Source organism: Odocoileus virginianus, chromosome 12 (genome assembly GCF_023699985.2).
Source record: "Odocoileus virginianus isolate 20LAN1187 ecotype Illinois chromosome 12, Ovbor_1.2, whole genome shotgun sequence".
Lineage (NCBI taxonomy): Eukaryota > Metazoa > Chordata > Mammalia > Artiodactyla > Cervidae > Odocoileus > Odocoileus virginianus.
Genome location: NC_069685.1, coordinates 1,804,055 through 1,827,771, shown reverse-complemented (window position 1 = coordinate 1,827,771; position 23,717 = coordinate 1,804,055). Strand labels below are relative to the sequence as shown.

At 38.9% G+C, this 23,717-nt stretch overlaps 1 protein-coding gene across 7 annotated transcripts in view; it reads right to left on the bottom strand.

The window, feature by feature from the left end:
• The window catches only part of MAP9 (microtubule associated protein 9), a 73,820-nt gene that overhangs the window by 14,269 nt on the left and 35,834 nt on the right, over positions 1 to 23,717 (bottom strand). The window contains exon 14 of one of the 7 annotated variants that reach the window (XM_070474703.1): positions 7,403 to 9,192. The exons of 2 other annotated variants lie outside the window; for them this stretch is intronic. In XM_070474703.1, coding sequence (XP_070330804.1) covers positions 9,145 to 9,192 — 48 coding nt within the window. In that variant the 3' untranslated portion in view covers positions 7,403 to 9,144. Of the gene's footprint in view, positions 1 to 7,402; positions 9,193 to 10,712; positions 11,626 to 15,750; positions 21,216 to 23,717 lie in introns of those variants that run through there. 4 more of the 7 variants (XM_070474702.1, XM_070474700.1, XM_020910596.2 and 1 more) reach the window with 4 other exon arrangements.

The following is a 23,717-nucleotide window of genomic DNA, read 5'->3' as shown; positions in this document are numbered from 1 at the left end:
ATTATGAACAATCTCCAGGAGACAGTGGAGGACAGATGAGCCTGGTGTGTTGCAGTCTATGGGGTCACAAAGAGTCAGTCATGACTTAGAGACTGAACAACAATAAATGTGGCTCAGCAACTCCACTCCTACATATATATGGAAAACAGGCATTCAAATAAAACTTGTACACTAATATTCATAGCAGCACTGGCCACAATAGCCCAATGTAGAAAGGATTTAAATGTGTGTCAATAGGTAAACAGATAAGCAAAGTAAGATAGAGCCATAAGTTGCATTATTCTGTCATATAAAGGAATAAAGTAAAATGGTGCAGCTATTGAGAAAAACGGTACGGTGGCTCCCCAGAAACTTAAACACAGAATTCACATATGATGCTTGATTCTGATCCAGGATATACACCCAAATATTAGAAAACAAAGACTGAAACAGATATTTGTAACCCATATCCATAGCGGCATTATTCACAGTAGCTGAAAGATGGGAACAGAGGTGTTCTTTGACAGATGAATGGATAAGCACAAGACAGTATATACACAATGGAATATGATTCAGCTTTTAAAAATAAGATAATTCTCACACATGCTGCAATGTAGATGAATCTTAAAAAGTCATTATGCTAAGTGAAACAAGTCAGACACACAAGGAAAAACATTCTGTGATTCAGCTAGTATGAGATATCCAGATAAGTCAAATTCAATGTAGAATAAGGTTGCCAGGGGTTGAGTGTTGTTAGTGTTTAAAGGTTAGGGTGTCATGTGGGGAAAATGAAAAGGTTCTGGAGATGTATGGTGAGGATATTTTTACAACGTGAATGTAGTTAATGAACAGTTATAGAACTGTGTGCTTTAAATGGTTTAAATGATAAATGTTATGTTTTCAATCACAATGAAAAAAATGAATGAAATAATGATAAATGTTACAATGTGGATAAACACTGAAAACTTCCTAAGCGAACAAAAAACTTGCAGAAAAAACCACCCAAATCATGCTCATCTTGCACACTTTAAATCCAACAAGGTTTTTTAAAATGAGGGAACACAACAAATCATAGAAGAAATCAAAAAAGAAATCAAAATATGCATAGAAATGAATGAAAATGAAAACACAACAACCCAAAACCTATGGGACACTGTAAAAGCAGTGCTGAGGGGAAGATTCATAGCATTACAGGCCTACCTCAAGAAACAAGAAAAAAGTCAAATAAATAACCTAACTCTACACCTAAAGCAACTAGAGAAGGAAGAAATGAAGAACCCCAGGGTTAGTAGAAGGAAAGAAATCTTAAAAATTAGGGCAGAAATAAATGCAAGAGAAACTAAAGAGACCATAGCAAAAATCAACAAAGCTAAAAGCTGGTTTTTTGAAAAAATAAACAAAATTAACAAACCATTAGCAAGACTCATTAAGAAACAAAGGGAGAAGAACCAAATTAACAAAATTAGAAACGAAAATGGAGAGATCACAACAGACAACACTGAAATACAAAGGATCATAAGAGACTACTACCAGCAGCTCTATGCCAATAAAATGGACAACTTGGAAGAAATGAACAAGTTCTTAGAGAAGTATAACTTTCCAAAACTGAATCAGGAAGAAATAGAAGATCTTAACAAACCCATCACAAGCAAGGAAATCGAAACTGTAATCAGAAATCTTCCAGCAAACAAAAGCCCAGGATCAGATGGCTTCACAGCTGAATTCTACCAAAAATTTAGAGAAGAGCTAACACCTATCTTACTCAAACTCTTCCAGAAAATTGCAGAAGAAGGTAAACTTCCAAACTCATTCTATGAGGCCACCATCACCCTAATTCCAAAACCAGACAAAGATGCCACAAAAAAAGAGAACTACAGGCCAATATCACTGATGAACATAGATGCAAAAATCCTTAACAAAATTCTAGCAAACAGAATCCAACAACATATTAAAAAAATCATACACCATGACCAAGTGGGCTTTACCCCAGGAATGCAAGGATTCTTTAATATCCGCAAATCAATCAATGTAATACACCACATTAACAAATTGAAAGATAAAAACCATATGATTATCTCAATAGATGCAGAAAAAGCCTTTGACAAAATTCAACATCCATTTATGATTAAAACTCTCCAGAAAGCAGGAATAGAAGGAACATACCTCAACATAATAAAAGCTATATATGACAAACCCACAGCAAGCATCACCCTCAATGGTGAAAAATTGAAAGCATTTCCCCTGAAATCAGGAACAAGACAAGGGTGCCCACTCTCACCACTACTATTCAACATAGTTTTAGAAGTGTTGGCCACAGCAATCAGGGCAGAAAAAGAAATAAAAGGAATCCAGATAGGAAAAGAAGAAGTGAAACTCTCTCTGTTTGCAGATGACATGATCCTCTACATAGAAAACCCTAAAGACTCTACCAGAAAATTACTAGAGCTAATCAACGAATACAGTAAAGTTGCAGGATATAAAATTAACATACAGAAATCCCTTGCATTCCTATACACTAACAATGAAGAAACAGAAAGAGAAATTAAGGAAACGATACCATTCACCATTGCAACAAAAAGAATAAAATACTTAGGAGTATATCTACATAAAGAAACAAAAGACCTATACATAGAAAACTATAAAACACTGATGAAAGAAATCAAAGAGGACACAAACAGATGGAGAAATATACCGTGTTCATGGATTGGAAGAATCAATATTGTCAAAATGGCTATACTACTCAAAGCAATCTATAGATTCAATGCAATCCCTATCAAACTACCAACGGTATTTTTCACAGAACTGGAACCAATAATTTCACAATTTGTATGGAAATACAAAAAACCTCGAATAGCCAAAGTAACCTTGAGAAAGAAGAATGGAACTGGAGGAATGAACCTGCCTGACTTCAGACTATACTACAAAGCCACAGTCATCAAGACAGTATGGTACTGGCACAAAGACAGAAATATAGATCAATGGAACAGAATAGAAAGCCCAGAGATAAATCCACGAACCTATGGTCACCTTATCTTCGACAAAGGAGGCAAGGATATACAATGGAAAAAAGACAACCTCTTTAACAAGTGGTGCTGGGAAAACTAGTCAACCACCTGTAAAAGAATGAAACTAGAACACTTTCTAACACCATACACAAAAATAAACTCAAAATGGATTAAAGATCTAAGTGTAAGACCAGAAACTATAAAACTCCTAGAGGAGAACATAGGCAAAACACTCTCCGACATAAATCACAGCAGGATCCTCTATGACCCACATCCCAGAATTTTAGAAACAAAAGCAAAAATAAACAAATGGGACCTAATGAAACTTAAAAGCTTTTGCACAACAAAGGAAACTATAAGCAAGGTGAAAAGACAGCCCTCAGATTGGGAGAAAATAATAGCAAACGAAGCAACAGACAAAGGATTAATCTCAAAAATATACAAACAACTCCTGCAGCTCAATTCCAGAAAAATAAATGACCCAATCAAAAAATGGGCCAAAGAACTAAACAGACATTTCTCCAAGGAAGACATACGGATGGCAAAAAAACACATGAAAAGATGCTCAACATCACTCATTATCAGATAAATGCAAATCAAAACCACAATGAGGTACCATTACACGCCAGTCAGGATGGCTGCTATCCGAAAGTCTACAAGCAATAAATGCTGGAGAGGGTATGGAGAAAAGGGAACCCTCTTACACTGTTGGTGGGAATGCAAATTAGTACAGCCGCTATGGAAAACAGTGTGGAGATTTCTTAAAAAACTGGAAATAGAACTGCCATATGACCCAGAAATACCACTTCTAGGCATACACACTGAGGAAACCAGATCCGAAAGAGAAACGTGTACCCCAATGTTCATCGCAGCACTGTTTATAATTGCCAGGACATGGAAGCAACCTAGATGCCCATCAGCAGACGAATGGATGAGGAAGCTGTGGTACATATACACCATGGAATATTACTCAGCCCTTAAAAAGAATTCATTTGAATCAGTTCTAATGAGATGGGTGAAACTGGAGCCCATTATACAGAGCAAAGTAAGCCAGAAAGAGAAAGATCATTACAGTATACTAACACATATATATGGAATTTAGAAAGATGGTAATGATAACCCTATATGCAAAAAAAAGAAAAAGAGACTCAGATGTATAGAACAGACTTGTGGACTCTGTGGGAGAAGGCGAGGGTGGGATGTTTCAGAGAACAGCATCGGAACATGTATAGTATCTAAGGTGAAACAGATCACCAGCCCAGGATGGATGCATGAGACAAGTGCTCAGGCCTGGTGCACTGGGAAGACCCAGAAGGATCAGGTGGGGAGGGAGGTGGGAGGGGGGCCCGGGATGGGGAATACATGTAAATCCATGGCTAATTCATTTCAATGTATGACAAAAACCACTGCAATGCTGTAAAGTAATTAGCCTCCAACTAATAAAAATAAATGGAAAAAAAAAAAAAAAAACTAAAATGAGGGAACATTCCAGTAATGAATAGTTCCAGTAGAAGAAAACTGGATTGGAATGGAAAATGATATTTCCACAAAGTTGGGCAACTGGTGAAAGTTGAAGTGGTCCTGTGGATAGGATTATAATGTGGAAACCATAATTATCCCTCACTTTGGGGTTATGTACTGGTTCTCTGGGAGAGTGGCCTTCCTGATTTCACAGGGTAAAATAAAATACACTGCAGTATTTTGTGAATGTGGAAAACTTGATACTACTATTTAAATTTTCATATACACTTGAAATTCACTAGAAAATAAACTAATTATTAAAACCACAACATCATACCACACCAGAAAAATGAAGACAAACTTTTTTATTACAAAGGCCAAACCCCACCCAGATACAGTTCACCCAACATGGTGATGGCCATTATAGGAGTTGACACGTTACTAAGAGGCACTGTGGGGTACAGTAGATAGGAACCTGTCTGCCCGTGCAGAGGACATGGGTTCAATCTCTGGTCCAGGAAGATTCCACATGCCATAGAACAACTAAGACTGCAAGCCACAGCTCCTTGGCCCGTGTTCTAGAGCCCGAGAGCTGCAGCTACTGCAGCCCGCGTGCCGAGAGTCTGTGCCCCACAGCAAGAGAAGCCATCGCAATGAAAGGCTGTGTGCCACAATGACGGGTAGCCAGCAGAGTAGTCTGAGACTCCAAACCAATAATAAACAAATATGTATTTTTAAAGAGACTGTGGGAAGACTATATCAGTAGCCACTATGTCTTGGGTGCTGTGGGTGACCTGGATGTAGTCAAAATAGTGGAAGTTCTAAATTCTAGTTTTCCAAATCAAACCACACACAAAAAATGTTAAAACTAAAAGAAAAATAAATTCAGTAAAACCGCAGAATTTGAAAAATCAAGACACAAAAGTAATTTGTGATTCTACATACTAATAATGAAATATATATATTTAAAATCCCACTTACAATTGAATCCAAAAAAAAAAACAAAACTAGGAGTAAATTTAACCAAAAATATGAAAGACTTACATACTGAAAGCTGTAAGACACTGATGAAAGAAACTGAACAAATAGAAAGATATCCTGTGCTCCTGGGTGAAAGAATATTATTAAAATATGCATTCTACTCAAATTAAAATACACATTCAATGTGATCCCTACCAAAATTCCAATGACATTTTTCATAGAAACAGAACAATCTTAAGATGTGCGTGGAATCACGAAGGACCCAGAACACCGAAGCAAACCTGAGAAGTGAGAACAGGCCGGAAGCGTCTACATTACGAAGACACGGTCGCCAAGGGAAGTGTGGGACTGGCATAGAAACAGGTGCACGGGCCAGAGGGGCAGTGTAGAGAGCCCAGAAAAGTCCCACAGGCTCAGTTAATTCACAAGGAAGGAGACGAGCACATACACCAGGGAAAGGACAGTCCCCTCAACAAGCGGCGCAGGGGAAACTGGACACCACACACCAAAACAGAGCTCTGTACTCTGTCCCCACCACACACAAAAAACTGGCTAAACACCCAGTTCTCCACATCAAGTCCTTCTTCTCCTGGGTCCTCAGAAGTCAGCCACACACAGGCACCATCTCCCTGCTTTTTCTCACTTTTCTTCCCCTTCTTCTTCCGTAGCACTGCCTCCAGCAGATCCTGAGAAGACTGGGCTCCTGTCAGAGTGAAAAAGACCCTACAACATCCCAAGGCTGAAGCTGCAGTGGGTCCTGTCAGCATGGAGTTGACCCAGGGTTGTCCTGAAACCCAGGCTGTCAGCATGTACTCAGCCCTGCATGTTCCAGAAGCCAAAGCCATGTCAGTCCTGAGGAGATGATGCTCCCATCAGCCCTGAACTCAGTCCTTATACAGAATGCACATTCCAGGGGTGGGTCAGGGAGGCGGGCTCGTGTTCCCTGCCAGACAATTGGAAAGTGCAGACCAAGTCACCCTCTCAGTTGAGTGAAGGCCCAGGCACCTAAGAGCAGTTCTGCTAGATCCTTTAAATGGTGGAAATTCAAACTGAAATAGTGCCAAGTGTCCTGACTTCCCCAAAATAATTAAAGAACAAATAAACTGGAACTGTATGAAATAAAATGGTTGTAGACACAAACTTCAAAACTTAACACCAAATTCAAATATATTAACAGACATTTAAAATGTAACTCTACAGAATTACAGAACTCTATCTGTAATTACAGAATTACAGAGATAAACTTAGAAGAAAATCTACATGACCTTGGGCTTGGTTTGTAGGTCATGAGCTTGAGTTTTAACACATGACACAATAAGCCAATCCACAAAAGAAAAAAATTAAAAAAGCAATATTGTGGATTTTATACACTTAGAGATTTGTACTCTGAAAGACTTTATTCAGAGAGTCGAAAGACAAGCCACAAACTGGGAGACATCGTGCAACCCTTTATATTTGATAAAGGATTTGTACATCAAAGATCTCTAGAACAACCCTGGAAAAAATGGGTAAAAATCTGAACAGATATCTGACTAAAAAAGACATACATATAGTAAAAAATCATACAAAGATATGCTCAACATCATACACTGTTTAGGAATTGCAAATTAAAATCGTGAGATATCACAGCACACATTTAAGACTGCTGAAGTCCAAAAATATGACAATCCCAATTGTTGAAGGTGAGGAACAACAAGCTCTCCCTCATTGCTTGTGGAATGCACTTTGTAAGGCACTTGGGCAGTTTTTCCAAAACTAAACAAGACTCACTTTGGGATCTCTCAAGTACAAATTGGCACTTGCTATTGGCACTTGCTATCTGCCTCTACAAGAATTAAATAATGTGCTGCTGCAGCTGCTGACCTTCAACAACCCCTGAAAGGAGTTCAGGTGGAGAGCAGAAACGAGGCACTCCATGCTTGGGGAAAAACTGCCAGACCAGGTCTCCAGATAGTTAGATTATTTTCAGGAGCTGATTTTATGAGCCCAATTTTTGTATATCTTCCCGTATCTAGAAAAGCACTAAAATCCTTCATGGTGATGACTGTTCCTCATGACTAGCAAAGCTTCACAAGAATAGTAGAAAACTCCTGGGAAAAATGCGCCTGATTGCATGTATCCCCTCTTCACCAAGGTCACATAAATGCAGGCCTTTCCCCTCTGCCTCTTTGGAGTAGTTCCTCAGAACTATCTGAGGTACTTTCTCCTGGACTTAAGTCCTTATTTTGCTCCAAATAAAACGTAACTCACAACTCTTACATAGTACTTTTTTTTTTAAGTCAACAGATCCAACAATCGTGCTTTCAGTATTTAGGCAACTGCTCTGAAAATCTATGTCCAAATGCAAACAAAGATGCAATTACATACAGTAGCACTACTCATAATTGCTAAAAACTTGACAAAATTAGGATACTCTTCAATAGATGAATGCATAAGCAAAGTGGGGTACATCGATTTCAAGGTGATTAGAATATACCACCCCAAAATTTGTCTGATAATAAGGATTGTTTTAATCTGATTAAAAAAAAATAAATTTAGAAATATGAGAATGCTCTTCTCTGAAGGATATTTACAATAGGAATATCTTTCATTACAGCATGTCCCCCCTTCATTTCAGTCTGATTCTGCTACCCCATGAACTGTAGCATGCCAGGCTTCCATGTCCATCACCAACTTCTGGAGCTTCCTCAAACTCATGTACATCCAGTTGGTAATGCCATCCAACTGTCTCATCCTCTGCCATCCCCTTCTCCTGCTTTCAGTCTTTCCCAGCATCAGGGTCTTTTCCAGTGAGTCAGTTCTTTGCATCAGGTAGCCAAAGTATTGGAGCTTCAGCTTCAGCATCAGTCCTTCCAATGAATATTCAGGACTAATTTCCTTTAGGATTGACTGATTTGATCTCCTTTCAGTCCAAGGGACTCTCAAGAATCTTCTCCAACACCACAGTTCAAAAGCATCAATTCTTTGGTGCTCAGCTCTCTTTATTGTCCATACATGGCTACTGGAAAAACCATAGCCTTGATTAGATGGACCTTTGTTGGCAAAGTAATGTCTCTGAGTTTTAATATGCTGTCCAGGTTGGTCATAGCTTTTATTCCAAGGAACAACCATCTTGGGTCAGTGGTAAAGAATCCACTTGCCAAGGCAAGAGACACAGGAGACATGGGCTCAATCCCTGGGTTGGGAAGGCCCCCTGGAGAAGGAAATGGCAAACCGCTCCAGTATTTTTGTCTGGGATATCCCATAGACAGAGTAGCCTGGTGGGCTACAGTCCTTGGGTTCATGAAGAGTCAGACATGCCTGAACATGCACGCATGTCCTTCTTTGCACCAGAAATAGAAGAATGACTAAATCTCAACTAACTCCTCACTGTAGAAGCCCTGACTTAAATCTGCAAACAATCATACCCTTGTTTACCCTGCTTTGCATAATATACTACCACAACTGGCATCCCCCCTTCCCAAGGTCTTCTTTTGCTTTTATCTGAAGATTTAATATTTAAGGTGATGACTTTGGCTATTTCTGGTAGTAACTCAGTTTTTCTGGGTAGTTTGCTTGTATAGAGAAGGTATACATGCTACTAACTTCTTTTTTTCTTACCATATGGCTGTGTCTTCCTAGGGCTTCCCTCGTGGTTGAGATGGTAAAGAATCTGCTTGCAGTGTGGGAGACTGGGTTCAGTCCCTGGGTTGGGAAGAGCCCCTGGAGAAGGGAATGGTTATCTACTCCAGCATTCTTGCTTGAAGAATTCCATGGACAGAGAAGCCTGGCAGGGTAGAGTCCATAGGGTTGCAAAGAGTCAGACACAACTGAGTAACACTTTCACATATACTGAAGTAGCCCTTACTAAATATGATGGGAGAAGGCAGAAAATACTCACCAAACAGCAAGAGAAGTGGTGACTGGACTTGTGATTGGGCTTAAGTCATGCATAGGTTGTCCTGGGACATGATTGCTTCCTGGTACAGATCATAGCTCAGGCTTGAAGTGCCCTGGGCATAAGACTGTCGTGGGGTTTTGGTATGGTATGTGTCAGTCAAGGAGCAAGCAGGGTCAGACATATACTCAGGTCAATCAGCATCTTCTTCTCCTATCTCTTCACTAGACTCTGAGATGTCTGGAACTAATTCTCTCAAATCTATCATCCACCATCCCTCACACTCCAAAATCTTTCACCTTCACACTTATCTGAATAAAAGGCATCACCATTTATCCACTGACCCAGGCTCTGATGAAATCTTGAAATCAGTGTTGATTTTTCTCTATCCTTCATATCTCATACTCAGTGCACTAGAAAAGTCTAATTTTCTACCTCCCAAAACAGCAAGGAGATCAAACCAGTCAATCCTCAAAGAAATTAACCCTGAATATTCATTGGAAGGACAGATGCTGAAGCTGAAGCTCCAATACTTTCACCACCTGATACAAACAGCCAACTCATTGGAAAAGACTCTGATACTGGGAAAGACTGGGGGTATGAGGAGAAGGGGACAACAGAGAATGAGATGGTTAGATAGCATCACTGACTCAATGAACATGAGCAAACTCCGGGAGATAGTGAAGGACAGGGAAGCCTGGTGTGCTGCAGTCCACGGGGTCGCAAGGAGTCAGACAGACTGAGCAACTAAATGACAACAATGAAATTTCTTTATCTGTAGCACTGATGTGAGCTTACAAAGTGATCCATAACAGTTTTCTCATATTGTACGTGTACCGCAGCAAGAAGGCTAATCCTCAGAGCATGAAACCTGATTAACAGTCTCAAATCCTAAGTTCCATAACCTGCTGCATGTTCTGATATTTTAAAATCTGAATAACACATATGCAGACGGATGTAATTTTTAAAGAATAAGAATGTGTAAATGTGAATATATTCATGTATGTGCATGTATTGTGTTTTATATACTATATATATATATATATATATATATATACATATAGACACACATGTATACAGACATATAGCAGCATGGTAAAGAGAGAAACACAGAAAAACAGAGAGAGGGACTGTACCTCTACCTTATTCACTCTTGGCTTAATTTTATGTATGTGGGAAAATGCTTTAGAAAATAAAAACTGGAAGAAAATGCAATATGTTAACTATAATTGTCTTTGGGAAATAGAGTGTGGGTAATTTTTGCTTTGTGCATTTTATAGTTATGTAATAATTATATATTTACATTACCTTTGTAATCTCTATAGTGTTTTAAGTAATAAGCTTTATGTCCAAAACTTCAGTCCTTTTTAATAAAGTTTTATCAAAAAATATGATTATTTCAGGGGCTTCCCCAGTGGCTCAGTGGTAAAGAATCCACCTGCAATGCAGGGGCCAAGGAGACATGGGTTCAATGCCTGGGTTGGAAAGATCACCTGGAGAAGGGCTTCCTGCCTGGAGACTCCTGTGGACAGAGGAGGTGGGCTACAGTCCATAGGGTTGCAAAGAATTGACCATGACTGAAGTGAATTAGTTGCTTCATGCACACGTGATTATTTCATCTTTTGTTGTTGCTGTTGTTCAGTTGGTAAGTCATGTACGACACCTTGTGACCCCATGGCCGCAGCACACCAGGTTCACCTGTGCTTCACTATCTTCCCGAGTTTGATGAAATTCATGGTCATTGAGTCAGTGATGCTCTCTAGTCATCTCATCCTCTGATGTCCCCTTCTGCTTTTGCCTTCAGTCTTTCCCAGGGAGTTTTCCAGTGAATCAGCACTTCAAACTAGGTGGCCAAAGTATTGGAGCTTCAGCTTCAGCATTGGTCCTTCCAATGAAAATTAAGAATTTTTGAAAGTTGAGTTTTAAGCCAGCTTTTTCACTCTCTTCTCTGAAACCTCATCAAGAGACACTTTAGTTCCTCTTCACTTTCTGGTATTAGAGTGGTATTATCTGTAGATCTGAGGTTATTGATATTTCTCCCAGCAATCCTGATTTCCATCTTGTGGTCTATCCAGCCCAGCATTTTGCATGATGTACTCTGAATATACGTTAAATAAGCAGGGTGACAATGTACAGCCTTGGCATCTTCCTTTCCCAAAGCCAGTTATTCCATGTCCACTTTTGTTGCATCTAGACCTGCACACATGTTTCTCAGGATAGGTTCCATGTTCAAGGTCAGGAGGGGCAGCTGTGAGGAGATACTCCTCATCCAAGGTAAGAAGCAGTGGCTGCACTTTGCTGGAGCAACCTTGAAGAGATACCCTATGGGCAAGGTAAGAGAAACCCAAGTAAGATGGTAGGTGTTGCGAGAGGGCATCAAAGGGCAGAACACTGAAACCATAATCACAGAAAACTAGAAAATCTGATCACATGGAGAACAGCCTTGTCTAACTCAGTGAAACTAAGCCATGCCATGCGGGGCCATCCAAGATGGACGGATCATGGTGGAGAAGTCTGACGGAATGTGGTCCACTGGAGAAGGGAATGACAAACCACTTCAGTATTCTTGCCTTAAGAACCCCATGAACAGTATGAAAAGGCAAAAAGATAGGACACTGAAAGATGAACTCCCCAGGTCAGTAGGTGCCCATTATGCTACTGGAGATCAGTGGAGAAATAACTCCAGAAAGAATGAAGGGATGGAGCCAAAGCAAAAAGAATACCCAGTTGTGGATGCGACTGGTGATAGAAGCAAGGTCCGATGCTGTAAGGAGCAATACTGCATAGGAACCTGGAATGTTACACCCATCAATCAAGGCAAATTGGAAGTGGTCAAATAGGAGATGGCAAGAGTGAATGTTGAAATTCTAGGAATCAGCGAACTAAAATGGACTGGAATGGGTGAATTTAACTCAGATGACCATTATATCTACTACTGTGGGCAGGAATCCCTTAGAAGAAATGGAATAGCCATCATGGTCAACAAAAGAGTCCGAAATGCAGTACTTGGATGCAATCTCAAAAATGACACAATCTCTGTTTGTTTCCAAGGCAAACCATTCAATATCACAGTAATACAAACCAATGCTCCAACCAGTAACACTGAAGAAGCTGAAGGTGAACAGTTCTATGAAGACCTACAAGACCTTTTAGAACTAACACCCAGAAAAGATGTCCTTTTCATTATAAGGGACTGGAATGCAAGAGGAGGAAGTCAAGAAACATCTGCAGTAACAAGCAAATTTGGCTCTGAAGTACGGAATGAAGCAGGATTAATAGAATTTTGCCAAGAGAACACACTGGTCATAGCAACACCCTCTTCCAACAACACAAGAGAAGATTCTACACATGGACATCACCAGATGGTCAACACTGAAATCAGACTGATTATATTCTTTGCAGCCAAAGATGGAGAAGCTCTATACAGTCAGCAGAAAGAAGACTGGGAGCTGACTGTGGCTCAGATCATGTACTCCTTGTTGCCAAATTCAGACTTAAATTAAAGAAAGTAGGGAAAACCACTAGACCATTCAGGTATGACCTAAATCAAATCCCTTATGACTAAACAGTGGAAGTGAGAAATAGATTTAAGGGACTAGATCTGATAGACAGAGTGCCTGATGAACTATGGACGGAGGTTCGTGACATTGTACAGGAGACAGGGATCAAGACCATCCCCATGGAAAAGAAATGCAAAAAGGCAAAATGGGTGTCTGAGGAGGCCTTAAAATAGCTGTGAAAAGAAAAGAAGTGAAAAGCAAAGGAGAAAAGGAAAGATATTCCCATTTGAACGCAGAATTTCAAAGAATAGCAAGGAGAGATAAGAAAGCCTTCCTCAGCAATCAATGCAAAGAAATAGGGGAAAACAACAGAATGGGAAAGACGAGAGATCTCTTCAAAAAACTTAGAGATACCAAGGGAACATTTCATGCAAAGATGAGTTTGATAAAGGACAGAAATGCTATGGACCTAACAGAAGCAGAAGATATTAAGAAGAGGTGGCAAGAATACACAGAAAAACTGTACTAAAAAGATCTTCACGACCCAGATTATCACAATGGTGTGATCACTCACCTAGAGCCAGACACCCTGGAATGTGAAGTCAAGTGGGCCTTGGGAAGCATCACTATGAACAAAGCTAGTGGAGTTGATGGAATTCCAGTTGAGCTATTTCAGCTTTTAAAAGATAATGTTGTGAAAATGCAGCATTCATTATGTCAGCAAATTTGGAAAACTCAGCAGTGGCCACAGGACTGGAAAAGGTCAGTTTTCATTCCAGTCCCAAAGAAGGGCAATCCTAAAGAATGCTCAAACTACCGGACAATTGCACTCATCTCGCATGCTAGTAAGGTAATGCTCAAAATTCCAAGCCAGGCTTCAGCAATATGTGAACCGTGAACTTCCAGATGTTCAAGCTGGTTTTAGAAAAGGCAGAGTAACCAGATATCAAATTGCCAACATCCGCTGGATCATCGAAAAAGCAAGAGAGTTCCAGAAAAACATCTCTTTCTGGTTTATTAACTATGCCAAAGTCTTTGTGTGGATCACAATAAACTGTGGAAAATTCTTCAAGAGATGGGAATACCAGACCACCTGAACTGCCTCTTGAGAAACCTGTATGCAGGTCAGGAAGCAAGTTAGAACTGGACATGGAACAACAGACTGGTTACAAATAGGAAAGGAGTATGTCAAGGCTGTATATTGTCACCCTACTTATTTAACTTCTATGCAGAGTACATCATGAGAAATGTTGGGCTGGAAGAAGCACAAGCTGGAATCAAGACTGCTGGGAGAAATATCAATAATCTCAAGTATGCAGATGACACCACCCTTATGGCAGAAAGTGAAGAGGAACTAAAAAGCCTCTTGATGAAAGTGAAAGAGCAGAGTGAAAAAGCTGGCTTAAAGCTCAACATTCAGAAAACTAAGATCATGGCATCTGGTTCCATCACTTCAAGGGAAATAGATGGGGAAACAGTGGAAACAGTGGCTGACTTTATTTTTTAGGGCTCCAAAATCACTGCAGATGGTGATTGTAGCCATGAAATTAAAAGATGCTCTCTCCTTGGAAGGAAAGTTATGACCAACCTAGACAGCATATTAAAAAGCAGAGACATCCCTTTGTCAACAAAGGTCCGTCTGTTCAAGGCTATGGTTTCTCCAGTGGTCTATGTATGGATGTGAGAGTTGGACTGTGAAGAAAGCTGAGGGCCAAAAAATTGATGCTTTTGAACTGTGTGTTGGCGAAGACTCATGAGAGTCCCATGGACTGCAAAGAGATCCAACCAGTCCATCCGAGAGGAGATCAGTCCTGGGTGTTCATTAGAAGGACTGATGCTGAAGCTGAAACTCCAGTATTTTGGCCACCTCATGCAAAGTGTTGACTCATTGGAAATGACCCTGAAGCTGGGAGGGATTGGGGGCAGAAGGAGAAGGGGACGACAGACGATGAGATCACTGGATGGCATCACTGACTCGATGGACATGAGTTTGAGTAAACTCCGGGAGTTGGTGATGACAGGGAGGCCTGGCGAGCTGGGATTAATGGGGTTGCAAAGAGTCGGACACGACTGAGTGACTGAACTGAACTGAAAGTGGTCTGGTACTTTCATCTCTTTAAGAATTTTCCACAATTTGTTGCTATATATACAGTCAAAGGCTGCTGTCTATCTATACAGTCCAAAGCTATCTATACAGTCAAAAGCTGCTCCTGCTGCTGCTAAGTCGCTTCAGTTGTGTCCGACTCTGTGGGACTGGTTATACAGGTCATTAAGGCCTTTCTTGTATAGCTCTTCGGTGTATTCTTGCCACCTCTTAATTTCTTTTCCTTCTGTTAGGTACTTGTCATTTATGTCCTTCATCACCTTATCCTTGCATGAAATGCTCCTTTTCTATTTCCAGTTTCCTTGAATAGATCGCTAGTCTTTCCATTCGTTTTCCTCTATTTCTTTGCATTGTTTACTTAAGAAGGCCTTCTTATCTCCCCTTCCTATTTTCTGGAACTCTGCTTTCAGTTAGACATATCTTTTTTGCCATTGCCTTTCACTTCGCTTCTTGCCTCAATTACTTGTAAACCTTTCTCAGAGAACCACTTTGGCTTCTTGCATTTTTCTTTGGGATGGTTCTGATCACTGGTTCCTGCACATGTTATAAATGTCCACCGATAGTTCTTCAGGCACTCTGTCTACCAGATCTAATCCTTTGAATCTATTCACTGCCTTCACTATATAATCATAAAGGATTTTATTTGGGTCATACCTGAATGGCCTAGTACTTTTCCCTATTTTCTTCAATTTAAGCCTGAATTTTGCAGTAAGGAGCTGGTGATTTGAGCCACAGTCAGTTCCAGGCCTTATTTTTAGCCCTTTAGTCCACAAATAAAACTCATACCATATTTCCTATCATTATGAAATGAAACTTGGACTCAGTAAATATCACCCAATAAAATATATCTTGAATGATTCACTTTTAATGCATCCTATGAAATTATGCTACTAAAAAGCAGACATTAAACACATCCTAAAATAATTCTTAACACATCCTTTAGAGGAATTTAGTTCAGTAAGTCAACATTATACAACTACATGTAATACATATGTTTCAAAATAACCAAATAACATGAAATTTTAACAGAAAAGAATTCAGAGAAGTCTCCAGTTAAATATCACATAGCCTTCTTTATTGCTGGTTGCCAATGTATCCAGGAAGCAGGATAATTGATAGCATTTTTGCTTTGCATAGAATGGAGGTATGTGGGTTTAAATATTTTTAAATAGAGCATTATTGAAAGCAGAGTCAAAATTAAATCAGGACAGTGAGTTTTTGGGGGAACGATTTTGAGAAACATCAATTTCTCCTATTTTGTAAAATTCCTTTTCTCTACTGTATCTTAGCCCATGATTCAGCATTTCAAAAGCTACAGTATTTCCCCACATTTTCCATGAAAATGTAGGTACACAAACAGCTCTGATCTGAGGTTATGGAGAAGGCTGTGGAAGAGCAAGGACACATCTGAGAGTGCAAAACCCGATGACATAAATAACGGCAGATTTTATCAAAACTGTAGAATGCTGGACAATCTACAGCTGGGAAACATGATAGCTGAGTTGTAACTCTAGATTTCTTATGGTCCTTTGTGTGAGAACAGGCAAGAGTAGGGCTTTGGAAATCAGTTTAACTTAGAAATAAGAATATGGGTCAGGTTTATTAAATTATTAAAATCTCTTTCAGATGCATAGTTATATCACTCTACTGTACCACACTTTGGACACGTAACTAACAGCTACTGCTTTGGCAACAGTGAAAAAAACATCAGTTTCAATACTATTTAAAACAGTAAATGATCTACTCACATTTTCAAAATGTGATGCAATGCAGACCATTGGAATATTGTTATCCCTGAACAATTCTTACTTTCTCTTTCTTTATAATTTTATTAATTTAATTTTTGGCTGTGCTGGGTCTTCCTTGCCTCACAGACATTTCTCTGTCGATAGTTGCAGTGTGTGGGGCTACTCTCTCTAGCTGTGATGCCTGGGCTTCTCATTGCAGTGGCTTCTCTTGTTGCAGAGCACAGGTTTCAGGGTGCACAGATGTCCATAATTGCAGTATATGGACTCAGTAGTTGCGGCTCCAGGTCCCTAGAACACAGGCTCAAGAGTTGTTGGGCACAGGTTTTGCTGTTCCACGGCATGTGGGATCTTCCTGGAATAGGGATCAAACCTATGTCTGCTCCTCTGGCAGGCGGATTCTTTACCACTGAGCCACCAGTGAAGCCCCAGTTCTTATTTTCTTACATTAAGAAAAATTTTCCTGATCTAAAACACCATATCATTTTCTTTTTATTTATGTAACACTAATTTTCTTGGTTATTATGAACTTTAGTTCTGAATAAAATGGTGGCGCTAGTGGTAAAGAACCTGCCTGCCAATGAAGGAGACATAGGAGACTTGGATTCGACTCCCTGGGTCAGGGAGATCCCCTGGAGAAGGAAATGGCAACCCACTCCAGTATTCTTGCCTGGAGAATCCCACGGACAGACGAGCCTGGTGGGCTACAGTCATAGGGTCGCAAAGAGTCAGACACAACTGAAGTGACTTAGCACAGTTTTCTTGGTTATTATTAAACTTCAGTTCTGAATAAAATTTTCAGGTCAATGTATGACAAAAACCACTACAATATTATAAAGTAATTAGCCTCCAACTAACAAAAATAAATGGAAAATAAAATAAAATAAAATTTCTAGGGAAATTGTTCTCAGTAATGTTTTAAAATATTAATTAAATTGCTATTTACCTTGAAGTGTCAGCATTTTCCAAGTACTCAATACAGTTTACAAAAGTAGAAGTTTAATCTGAAAATCTGTAGGATTTTAGTGTTTTTAATTCGAGTTAATATTCCCTCATATTCCCAGGTGGTGCAGTGGTAAAGAATCCACCTGTCAAGGCAGGAGATGCAGGAGACAGCCAGTTCAGTCTCTGGGTTGGGAAGATCTCCTGGAGGAGAAGGAAATGGCAACCCACTCCAGTATTCTTGCCTGGAAAATACCATGGACAGAGGAGTCTGGCGGGCTCCTGGGGTTGCATCGAGTTGGATACAATTGAGCACACACATATTTTAAGAAAAACTTAATAAATGTTAATGATATTGATATTTGATCATTTTAAAAGAAATACAGGGAAATCAAATGCCTTAAATAGACAAACGTCTTCAGGAGAATATTGCCAGGCTTGATTCTTCTCTTTGGACCTCAAAAAGTAAATTCACTCAGCTCCCAGAACTCAGCTTTATTTCTGCTACAGGAGAAGAGGTTATTTCTTTCTGTTAGACCATTCAGTCAGTACAGCTTGCTGTAAACAGGAAATAATATTTTATTTAGCATAGTAAGATGAAAATTCTATTTGAGGGAAATGACTTGTTGGGTCTCTGAAAACACCTCAATATTTCTTTTCATTTATCTCACAAGAATGCTATGGAATTACTGTTTAGATTTCTTTTTAGAAGGTCCAAAATGCAGGTCACGTCTGTATTTTGAGTGCTACAACTAGACTGTCCAGGGAAGCAGAGATTTATTCTTGTACATTAGTCATGTGCAATATTAATTTACATTATCAGCCCCATCCATGTTAATCTTGTCACAAACATGAGGTGGGGAAACACATGTCTCAGCATAAGAAGAAAATGAAAACAATGAACACTTACTTATTAAGCCTTTCCTTATGCTTTGTTAATTAACTATGATGTGATAACAGTTAATTCGCCAAGCATGATAAATTAGATGAAAATGGTCAGGATGCTTAAGAAAATATTTGATGTGAAATCTATCACACACATAGTGAAGATCTCACAGCCATAAAAGTAGGTATACTTTTTTCTAGTTTTCTTTATCTCCATGGAATTGGCAAATATCTTTTAAGCTTTAAATAGCTAATTCAATACAATAAATACTTAATCTGCTTTTTTTTTTTAATGTGTAGCACTGATGTGATCTTACAGAGATATCCATGACAGTTTTCTTACTTTGCACATCCACTGCAGCAAGCAGGCTAATACTAAGAGTGTGAAACCTCCTAACTGTCTCAAAGTCTAAGTTTCATAACCCACTGGGTGTTCTGACATTCAATTAATAGACATGGGCATTTGAACTAACTCCTTAAATATTACAAATTCCTTTTTCCATTTTTGATTGTTTGATTTCTCTCTCAGTACTTTCATCTGCAAAATGAAGGTAACAACACAAACTCTGAAGAGCTGTTGTAAAGATAAAATATAATACTTATAAAGCTCTAGTAGAGAGTATACAACAGATGCTTAATAAACAGTAACTTTACTTTCATCTACTAATGGTTAAAGTAGCATTTCAACTCAGAGCATACACTTGGTCTGTGACAAACTAGATGACAAGTATGAGTCTGATTAATGAGGATATGCAGAGATCAAATAAATATATACTCTTTGGACATTTTCTACAAATTATCTTTTCATAATTTCTTCTAAATATAAGTTTTATGACTCTGGATTAGCTAAGAGGAAAAAAATTGTCTATCATTGTTATGGCTTTAGTCTAGAAAATAATAGTAATAGTGACCCTGGACTCTTGTGAAATTTCCATAACTAATGGATACCACTACAATGAAATTGACATCTTTTGATATTAATGAAATGATAAAATGAGACAAAATTTAGGAAGATATATTTTAGAGGTCTTCTTATTATAAAGTGCCTATGATTGTCATTTTAGCAGGAACAGATAAAGTACATTCATATTAAAAACATAAGGCAACATTCTTAATAAAATGCCTCGATGATTTGAATGATTCTACTGAACTACTGCCTCAGCTGACCAAAATTCTAAGTTGTACAGTGTAAAAGGAACTACTTTGAGCTAAAGGTTAGTTTTAGAAGAAATAGTATATGTATACTTCACAGTAATCATTCATTTTAAAACCTGAATCTACATGTGCAGTCATTCAGAAATTTATTTCTATGATTAAGGTACTAGATGATTTTCTTTTGATATTGGGGAATAAATACACTTAAATAACATGCACTGATTAGTGCAAGTCATCATGGATCATCAGACTGTAAGAATTATCAGGACATGATAAAGGATTATATATTTCAATGGTTAAAAGCAATCTGATTATTAGCTCTTCATTTCTGGCAATTTACCAGATGGCACAGTAGTAATCTGCCTGCCAATGCAGGAGACACAAGAGACGTGGGTTTGATTCCTGGGTCAGGAAGATCTCCTGGAGAAGGAAATGACAACCCACTCCAGTACTCTTGCCTGGAAAATCCCATGGACAGAGGAACCTGGTGGGATACAGCCCATGGGGTTGCAAAAGGTCAGTCAGATGCGACTGAGCACACAAGCACACATACATCTAGAGATAAAAATGCCTTCACTGTTTTCACTGATTAAACTCCAAAGCATCTTTTTCATTGTCAGCAGAAATAATCAACATTAATCAAAACAGACTCTTCTAACTATAAACAATTGAATGAATAGTTTTAAAGTTAGTTTGGCTAAAATTGTTGAACTAATAAATAATTAAATAAGGCAAGAATCAGTTCACTTCAGTTCAGTCACTCAGTCAGAGTCTCTGACTCTTTGCCACCCCATGGACTGCAGCACCCCAGGCCTGTTTGCCAATCACCAACTCCCAGAGTTTACTCAAACTCATGTCCACTGAGTCGGTGATGCCATCCAACCATCTCATCCTCTGTCACCCCCTTCTCCATCCAACCATCTCATCCTCTGTCATCCCCTTCTCCTCCCACCTTCAATCTTTCCCAGCATCAGGGTCTTTCAAATGAGTCAGTTCTTTGCATCAGGTGGCCAAAGTATTGGAGTTTCAGCTTCAGCATCAGTCCTTCCAATGAATATTCAGGACTGAGTTCCTTTAGGATGGACTGGTTGGATCTCCTTGCAGTTCAAGGGACTCTCAAGAGTCTTCTCCAACACCACAGTTCAAAACCAATTCTTTGGCACTCAGCTTTCTTTATAGTCTGACTCTCACATCCATACATGACTACTGGAAAAACCATAACTTAGACTAGACAGACCTTTGTTGTCAAAGTGATGTCTCTACTTTTGAATATGTTCTCTAGGGTGGTCATAGCTTTTCTTTCAAGGAGCAAGCATTTTTTAATTTCATGGCTGCAGTCACCATCTGCAGTGTTTTTGTAGCTCCCCAAAATAAAGTCTGTCACCGTTTCCATTGTTTCCCCATCTATTTGCCATGAAGTGATGGGGCCAGATGCCACGATCTTAGTTTTCAGAATTATCAAAACACTTTTGAGAACACAATTCTGCTTGGAGGGTTCCATGGAGGAAGTGCCTCATTTTCAAGAAAGGGATGGCGTTTCTTTTGTTTTCGCTCAATTCTTTCCTTCCTTTCTTTTTTTTCCTAAAGAGAAAACAAAACAAACAAACAAACAAAAACTAAAAATGTATATACAAATATGACCATTATTTTCAAATCACGTTGCTTACTGAAGAACAAAATGATCATTATAGGGTATTTAAATGTCATCTGTTAGCTTTGTTAAGTTGCATCTGATTCTTTTCAACCCCATGAACTGCAGCATGCCAGGCTTCCCTATCCTTCAGTATCTTCTGGAGTTTGCTCAAACTCATGTCCATTGAGTTGGTGATGCTATCTAACCATCTCATCTTCTGCTACCCTCTTCTTTCCTTGCCCTCAATCTTTCCCAGCATCAGGGTCTTTTCCAATGAGTCGGTTCTTTGGATCAGGTAGTCAAAGTACTGGAACTTCAGCATCAATCCTTCTAATGAATATTCAGGAATGATTTCCTTTAGGATTTGATCTTCTTGCTGTTCAAGGGACTCTGAAGAGTCTTCTCCAGCACCACAATTTGAAAGCATTAATTGCTCAGTGCTGAGTCTTTTTTATGGTCCAACTATCACATCCATACACAACTACTGGAAAAATCATAGCTTTGACTATTTGGACCTTGGTTGGCAAAGTGATGTCTCTGTTTTTTTAATAGGTTTGCCATGGATTTTCTTCCAAAGAGCAAGCATCTTTTCATTTCATAACTGCAGTCACTATCCAGTGACTTTGAAGCCCACAAAAACAAAATCTGTTACTGGTTCCACTTTCTCCTCACCTATTAGCCATGAAGTGATGGGACCAGATGCCATGATTTAAGTATTCTGAATGTTGAGTTTTAAGCAAGGCTTTTAACTCTTCTCTTTCACCCTCATCAAGAGACTCTTTAGTTCCTCTGCTTTCTGCCATTAGCGTGGTATCATCTGTATATCTAAGGTTGTTGATGTTTCTCTCAGTAATCGTGATTCCAGCTTGTGAGTCATCCAGCCTGGCATTTTCAGGATGTCCTCTGTATAGAAGTTCAGTAAGTGGGTGACAATATATAGCCTTGATGTACTCCATTCCCAATTTTGAGTGCATTCTTTCATGTCTGGTTCTAACTGTTGCTTCTTGATCTGCATACAGATTTCTCAGGAGATGGGTAAGGCGGTCTGGTATTTCCATCCCTTGAAGAATTTTCCACAGTTTGTAGTGATCCACACAGTCAAAGGATTTAGCAGAGTCAATGAAACAAAAGTAGATGTTTTTCTCAGTTCAGTTTAGTTGCTCATTCATGTCTGATTCTTTGCAACCCCATGCCAGGCTTCCCTCTCCATCACCAACTCCTGGAGCTTGCACAAATTTATGTCCATCCAGTCAGTGATACCATCCAACCATCTCATCCTCTGTCATCCCCTTCTCCTCCTGCCTTCCATCTTTCTCAGAGTGAAAGTCATTTCCAATGAGTCAGTCCTTCACACCAGGTGGCCAGAGTACTGGAGCATCAGCTTAAGCATCTGTCCTTCCAATGAGTATTCAGGACTGATTTCCTTTAGGATTGACTGATTTGATTTCCTTGTAGTCCAAGGGACTCTCAAGAGTTTTCTCCAACACAGTTCAGAAGCATTAATTCTTTGGCACTCAGCTTTCTTTATAGTCCAACTCTCACATCCATACATGACTACTGGAAAAACCATAGCTTTGACTAGACAGATCTTTCTGGGCAAAGTAATGTCTCTGCTTTTTAATATGCTGTCTAGATTGGTCATAGCTTTTCTTCCATGGAATAAGCATCTTTTAATTTCATGGCTACAGTCACCATCTGCCTTGATTTTGGAGACAAGAAAATAAAGTTTCTCATTGTTTCCATTGTTTCCCCATGTATTTGCCATGAAGTGATGGAACCAGATGCCTTGATCTTAGATTTTTGAATGTTGAGTTTTAAATCAACTTTTTCACTCTCTTCTTTTACTTTCATCAACATGCTTTTTAGTTCTTCTTCGCTTTCTGCCATAAGGGTGGTATCATCTGTGTATCATGTATTTCTGGAAATCCCTTATTTGGTTAGAAAGCAATAGCAGCTAGGGAATGTTGCTGAATTATAAGTATACTATCAACAGGCATTAGCACACCACTTAATTTTTTTTTAATATTAAGAGTGATAATATTTTGAGAGAATTATGTAAAATAGGAAGAAAAAGACCTTTAATTCCATAAATCAAAAAGAATAATTTTTAGAAGTTAGTGATGACTTTTGGAGAACAGGGTCTCAGAAATAAATTACTAGATTCAAAGGTTGAGTATGTGATGGGAGCAGAAGATACTTCAGTGTTTACAGATATTTGAATATTGAGGCTCATATTTCTTTGCTTATTATTGAGCTTGAGCACCTTTTCATTTGTTTAGTCTTCTTGTGAATTTTTTGCCAAACTATTTGCTCACCTAACTGCATGGATATCAGTGTTTACAATTTTTAGCAATTTGCATATTTTCATGTAACACATATTATCCTTGTAGCATTTTATCTACATTTTCTTAGTCCTTAATTTTTTTTAAAAATTAACATTTCAACCATAG